This window comes from Halyomorpha halys, unplaced genomic scaffold (assembly GCF_000696795.3).
Source record: "Halyomorpha halys isolate HHAL.00 unplaced genomic scaffold, Hhal_1.1 Scaffold978.1, whole genome shotgun sequence".
In the NCBI taxonomy this organism is placed as follows: Eukaryota; Metazoa; Arthropoda; class Insecta; order Hemiptera; family Pentatomidae; genus Halyomorpha; species Halyomorpha halys.
The window spans coordinates 450,354-458,029 of record NW_027105627.1 but is presented as its reverse complement, the minus strand read 5'-3'; the positions used below and the strand labels follow the sequence as shown (position 1 = coordinate 458,029).

At 28.6% G+C, this 7,676-nt stretch overlaps 1 protein-coding gene across 1 annotated transcript in view; it reads left to right on the top strand.

Annotated features, from left to right (window-relative positions):
• ChT (choline transporter) overlaps positions 1 to 7,676 on the top strand; it is a 101,423-nt gene that overhangs the window by 22,248 nt on the left and 71,499 nt on the right. Inside the window, exons 3-4 of the mRNA XM_014431500.3 lie at positions 2,585 to 2,753; positions 3,000 to 3,107. Coding sequence (XP_014286986.1) covers positions 2,588 to 2,753; positions 3,000 to 3,107 — 274 coding nt within the window. The 5' untranslated portion in view covers positions 2,585 to 2,587. The remainder of the gene's footprint in view (positions 1 to 2,584; positions 2,754 to 2,999; positions 3,108 to 7,676) is intronic.

The window sequence follows — 7,676 nt, the reverse complement described above, 5'->3', positions numbered from 1 at the left end:
TTATATATAAAATAAATTATTTCACTAATAATAAATAGAATAATTTCATTTTCTTGAATTCTTTATTGAGGAAGCGAAAATTGTTAAAGAATTGTTTTTAAAAATTAATCTAACAATTCATGACGTCGCGATTTTGTTTTTCATTAATTTAAATTTGCCTACGTGATATTTAATTTATTGTAACATATCAGAGATATATGATTTATTTTTAGAAACATGCTTACTAATTTACATAATGGTACATGAACACAATCTAGATTAGCGAGCATTGCGTGTTTTTTAAAAAGAAAATGTTAATATCATTTGTAAATGGACGGAATATATTAGGTACTATAATATCATTTTTTTTCTCCGTTTCTTTTTGTTAAATTATAACATTTTTTAAAAATAGTTTGGGCATTTCTAACTTATTTAGTGATGGGGTTTACTCTCTATTTGAATATCTTAAAAATAAAGAAATCTATTCTATGGCTTATGATATTTTGCCAACGTCAGGGGTTCAGGTTTAGAATAATTTTGTTAAATATCTCATTTCTGGATAGTTGTAGAATGTGGATGAAATTCGTGCGATGTGCGTTCAATTTTTTTTTAAATTTTAGTATTCGTAATAAGTCATACATTTTCGCTGTCTTTTCCTTTGCAGAGAAGTCCTATTAATTTTTTTTCTGAAATGATTGTAAACGCTCGTATCTTGCGGGTATATGATTTATGAACATAGATGCTCCCTAAAGCAGAGTCGGCCTAAGAAAGCATTTATAAATGAAAAGACTGATAATTGAGTAAAGTAATTGAGCCTGGTTGCTTTAACTCTTTTTTATTAATTATTTCATTAACTCTTTATTATTAATTTTTTTTATTAAAATGCGCTAAAAAAGTCGTGTAGTGGTCTAATGTTATGCCCAGATATGTCAGGTTGTTAGATATATCGATCGCGCATCCACTCAGCTGAAAGTAGACAGGAAATTTCTTCTTGCCTTTTTAAAAGGAAAGATGATGCTCTTGGTTTTGTCAACATTAACCACAATGTTCATCATTTTTAGCTCGATAATAATCTTCCGTTCACCTGATTTTTTTTTTTTTTTTAATTTTTTAAACCTAATTATCTTTGCTATAGTGCTATTAAGGCATGCTAATATATAAAAATGTCGGGATACTAACATTATTAAATATGAAAGATATGTTTGATAGGTATTTTATAGATGTATTAGTTCAAAAATATAAATTTTTTTTACAAGCTAATATTCTACACCTAAATATTAATTACTCTATTTCAAAACTTGAATTTTACTGGGTCAAATAATTGTTAAAAGTCAATTTTAAAAAAATTTCCGAAAGTGGATATTGACATTTGATGGAATATGCATTTGTCAATAACTGTTCAGATATGAATAAAAACATACTTCATTTTGTTGTTTTATTTAATTAATAAATATATATCGACGTTTAGATTGCAATCCATCATCATGACAAAGATACTAGAAGTTATAAATTTCTCTGTCCTCTCTCTTTTTCAAAACAAACATTGTTAATAATAATTCATTTGTTTATTTTAGATTGACCTTTGATGGGTTGCTCTTTATTTGTAAATGACAGCTCAGATATAAATAGAAGATATTTATTTTATCATTTAACCCTTTAAGTGCTGGGTGAAAAAGAGTTTGGGAAATACTCATAAAAACTAAACAAAAACAATATTTTCATAATTTAAAAAGCATTGTATTAGGGACGAATTAGAGAATAAAAAAATGACACTTATTATTATCTAAATTCATTGAAAATTATAACAGTATAAATTATCATAAAGAAAATAAAAATTGATTTCTCTCATACAAAACCTGTTTTCACATACGAAAAGTCATATTTATATATACCATTAATTACAAAGGATAAGAATTGAATTTCCAATAAATTTTGAAAAAAAAATAAATAATATTGTATAACAAAAATAAAGGATAACGGATTAAGCGCTAGTATCTGTGATCGATAAGTCACATTTTCATTTTTTTAAAAAGTTTTTGATGACAAACTTTTTTTTTTTATTCTCTCGTAATGAAATTATACCATTTATAACGTATTATAAATTTATTTTGAGATAGAGTTTTCGGTCAAAATTAGGGCAATGTATTACTAAAAACTAATATTTTTAACTAGTGCAGCAAAGGCCAATATATCGGCCTCCGGCACTGAAAGGATTATTTGTATCTAAAAATTTTCTAGTCAAATTATAAGGATCAAGGAAAATAAAGTATGACTAGAAAATATATAAATTTTTCATAATTTTTTTCCTTGAAATATTAATTCTCACTTGTCAAAAGTTCGTTTATAAATCCACAATAGGTATTACAACTATAGAACATAATAGATATATTATATACTGTATATATATATATATATATATATATATATATATTCACATCTACTTCTTGAATACTCTTTCATCCGTTCGTTCGACGCTGATTACTCTTCTGGTGACAAGGTCTTCACCATCACTCGTTAACTATCTTATTTAGAGTCATGTCCTTTAATTATAATTAATTGCTGATACCTGTAATTCTTATTGATTACTTCATCTTATCCTTTGCAGAACATGATCAACATAAGCGGGGTGATTTCTGTAGCCTTGTTCTACCTGCTCATCTTGGGCGTCGGTATCTGGGCTGCCAGGAAGAAGCAAGCTGGAAATGACTCAGAAGAGGAAGTCATGCTGGCCGGACGCAGCATCGGCCTCTTTGTCGGAATATTTACAATGACAGGTAAGTCAAATAATCCATTTTAAAATTAATAAAATGCAATAGTGTTTAAGTATAGGTTAATGTTTTTTATTGACACAAAATACTTTTATAACTTTAATTAATCTAAGAATTCAATGAGGTGTTATTCCATGAGATATGTATTATTTGTTCATAGTATTTACTTATTTCATGAGCCATTTATAATAATTATTCAATTAATTTAATTATAAATTATTAATAAATAGATTTATTTTTTTTGTTCTATAGCGACGTGGGTTGGAGGCGGCTATATCAACGGTACCGCGGAAGCGATATACACCCAAGGACTCATTTGGTGCCAGGCGCCTTTTGGTTATGCTCTCAGTCTTGTATTTGGTAAGTAAAACTAAATTATTATTAATCATTATGAATCAATAAATAATTTTTTATTTATTTATTTTATACCAGATCGGCCTGGTGGGACTAACATAGTTGATATAACCTTTACATTATATGTATATATTTTTTTTTAACAGTTGATTACAGAGGGGGTATAGTCTCGTGCAAGATACCCTAAACTATATAGAATGTTAAAATTAAAAGAAAAAAATATAAAATAAATAGATAAGAATAATGCTTCTTAATAAAAGAGAGAAATAAAATTAATAACAAAAAATAATGATATTTGTAGACTTAACAAAACAATTGCCCTCTAATGATAAAAAGAAACAAGTTAAATTGAAAAATGGACGAGAGAAGAGAAAAAGAAAGTAAAAATAAATAATAATAAGTAAAATAGAGGTAGTGTGAATAATGAATTAATAAATATAGAATTTATAACAGAATGTCCTGCAGCAGCCTGGACTTCAGTCTTCGAGTTGAGGTTGGGTTTCCCAGGTTGTAGGTCACTACTCCTTTAACTATCGGCAACTGGGAGTGGAATTTCATGACCCGTTTTTTTATGTAATCGTAATCAATAAATAAATTGAGATGTATGGCCAACCAACGCTCAAAGACCTCATGTTTTTCGTTATAAATACATTAAAAAAAATACTGTTTATACATATAAAACATACACAATATTAAAAAGTAAAGAGTTTTATATTCAATAATAATAAATCTACTTCTAAAAAGGAGATTTTTTTTAATTTTAACAAATTAAAATTTTACACTAAACAATAATTCAGTTTATTTCAAAATTTGAATTTTCTCCCACAAATAGATGTAATAATCAATATTAAATAAAAATTTAAGCATCCACATGAGATGCTACATAATAATTTTTAAATAATAATTTCCCTTAAGTAGATATATTGAATCTTTTAGAAAACTTCAAAAATGTTATATAAAAAAATACACAGAAAATACTTTTTTCATAAGTTTTCTTACATACTAACTTGTTTTTTTTTCTATTTAAAAAAAAATTCTAATTTCAAAGAGAATAGAAAACTACGTTAAAAGTTAGAAAAAATATGTCTGAATTTTTACAATTGTATTGCTGACAGATCTTCATCGTTTATTCACCATAGGGTCTCATTTTCATTATCAATTAAAACGTATGTTTCTCAGAAATATTTTTTCTTTGGTATCATGGAAGGCTTTTGCAGTCTCAGAGCCCATAAACTTCTGAATCCGGACTCTTGCCCCAACTTTCTCGGCCTTCACATCCCCTTAATAAAATAACTTAAGAAAAACATCCCAACTAAATGTCATGTTTAGGACTTATTATATTTGCTTCCCCATTAAAAAGTATTCAATGTTCTAATAAAACATTCTTGAAGTGATATTAAATAGGTTTTCAGATTTTCCCATTGACACAGTAGGTTTAACATGTTAAGATAACGCTAACCTGCTGACTGGAGAAGGGATTGACGCGTCACTTATCTTGGATCTTAAGAAGCGACTTTGAAAGTGCTTTCGATCACAGATAGCCCCCGACTAGAAAGCGGTCACCAAAAGCAATCGACAGCTTAATCCTAGTTTCTCAACCAAGTGATACTGAAATAACGTGAATATCAATGTGGATACGGGTCAAATCAATAAATATTCTAACTGCCCTAACAAAATGGAATGAAGATACTTTGTAATGTAACATAAGCTGCGCCTATAATAAAATAGAAACTGTTTTATTCCAAATAATAATAAAAATTATTAATTACTCACATTGCAGATTATTTGGATTATTACGCAATTTATTATTTTTTTTTTTTTCGTACCCTCTTGTAAAGATTTTAATTGGTATTTAGTACGTACATATAGGAGGTATGCTATATGTATAGCTGGGTATGAAGGATACCTTGGATTGCCTTTTGGCATTATAAGGTTAGGTAAGGGGTCCAATGAAGGTTGTAAACTATGTTGGCTTACGCTAGTGGATTATTGGAACGGGGAGGGGCCGTTCCGTTGAATTTTTTTCATCTAATTGTTCCATAATTAATATTAAAGAATAATAGTATTAACTATTATATACTATAATAACTATTATATATAAGAGTATATACTACATAATGAAAAAATAAACTGAAACCTCTCTTAACACACCTTTCTGACGGACCCCGTCTTAACGGACAATTTTGTTCAGATCAAAAAGGTACAAATTTAATGAATTTGAAACCCCCACCCCCTGCGGACGCGAACTCCTATGTCATTCCCTATCAAGACTTTCCACTTCTCTATAACGGACGCAGTTCATAAAATATTATTTACAAACTCACTATTCCATAATTGATGAAACTAAGAGATATTCAGTTGTTGTGTAGCCTGTTTATGTATAGAGCATATTAGTGTATGTAAAAAAAAGTAAACCACTCTTTCAAACATTGAGATTTCAAGTTTCAAAAACAAATCAAACCATGAGCTATTTACTGCTTTTCTCAGAACCAATGACACAAAGTTTATTTAAATTTGGCATTGTCACAGCTTAGCACATAGTACAAGAGCCGGAGAGAAAAAAAGCCAGTTATTTCACCCCAATTTTTGATTACTATTATTACTATAATGAAAACTATTTATAATTACTAGTCAAAACTGTTAATTTCTAGTTGTTCGTATAAGATGAAGGAAATAAAGGGAATTTGACTTACTATATAGTAGTTTATAACACGTATCCTCGTAGGGATAGTAGTGTTCGCATATGAATATAAATTTGGCAAATGAAATTAGTCCGAACAACTATAAATCAATTTATTTTAGCAAATTTCATGAAAACTACTTCATAGCCCATTAACCAAGCTTTAATTTGTGTGCTAACAGACATCTGGACGTCAAATGGTTTTTGAGATATAGATTTTTCAAAATAAATTCACTAGCTACTGATCTTTGAGTTCATTCTGTACAACATGTTTATGGAAATTGCTTTTTAAAAAGCTCTCTCGAGAACAATAGAACGTAAGGGCTTACAGTTTAGCAAATTTACTCTACTTTAAATGATGTTCTCTTAGATTTTCTCTTGTTGGTAGTTTTAAAGATATAGAGCTCCGAATGAAAAATTAATTATTTTTAAAGTTTTTAAAAAGCCGCCATTTTTTATTCCCCCTACATATACTTGGCAAACTCGCAAATTTTTACTATTAAGTATACATAGTTTTCATTAAAGTAATCAAACGTTGGGGTGAAATAACTGATTCTTTTTCTCCTCTTGGGCTCTTGTAGTAACAGGACACTAATTTTCAAATTTGTGTCCACAAAACGATGGTTGGAGCAAAATAATCCTAGAACGATGTGTTGATTTCTTTTCACATTTTTTTTAAAGTAGTATAAAATCGTATTATCGCTTTGGGGGTCATTATTGTTTAATATTATTATTATATGATTGGGTTCTAATTATTTTCCAGCTCAACAAGGATAGAGCTCTTATATTTTCATAAAGTGCCTTTTACTCAGTATTTTCTCTTCCCTTATAATTTTCACCTGGTCGTCAGATAATTGTGGAGAGTAAAATTACATTCTACTGATCTCTATATCCGTTCCCATACATTTCTTCTTCCACATGTTTGAAGCTCCTTTAACAAATAGGTTGAATATAAGTAGAAATAAAGAAAGTCCTTGTTCGATTCCTATACAGAGAAGTGGTCTGTCAGCCGTTATATATGACTTAAAGAAAATTTGGTGTAAACCATTTTCCATTAGTTAGTAGTTGACTAATTTTCTCTCGTGATGTATTCATGATAATTTTAGAAACTTTTATAAAAAAACCCAACAGTAGCTTTACGCATATAGAATTGACAATAATTATCGAAAATTACTGTCCGTTTTGTTTAAATTAAATTTGTATTTATATAATGGAAGATGACAGGATATGTATAAGTTACATTAACCATGTTACCTATAGGATATATGGTTTTTCTTTAGACTACCCCTAAAAAAGAACCATCCATTTGAATTCTGAGGGGCAGATGACGAGCGAGTCCGAGAGACCTAATACCCTCAATCCAATTTGTCTGGATCGATCGGGAACCGAGGGTCAGGAAAAGCAACCAGCCCTCCGACACCTTTGTAACAGGGCAGGGCGGTAATTTCAAAATACCGTTAGCCAGATTTATGAACAACTTTTTTAAAAAAATACGTGGTTTTAAAGATATCGAAGTAAGAAAACATTAAAAATTACAACAAGGAAAATTAAAAAAAAATGTATTATTACGTGTTACAAGAATGTAGAACATCATAAGAGGTATCGGTTAAAAGAGATATCGATATTTTGAATAAATAATATCGAAATATTGTTGCAAAACTTCGATATCGATATTAATAAGAATGTACATTATCTAAAAAGGGATGAATTTATTAATAAAATATATATATCTTTTTTAATTTCTTAGCTCTGCACAACATTTTCTATTCTTTTAAAAGAGATATCGATATTTTGAATAAATAATATCGAAATATTGTTGCAAAACTTCGATATCGATATTAATAAGAATGTACATTATTTAAAAAGGGATGAATTTATTAAAAAAATATATATAT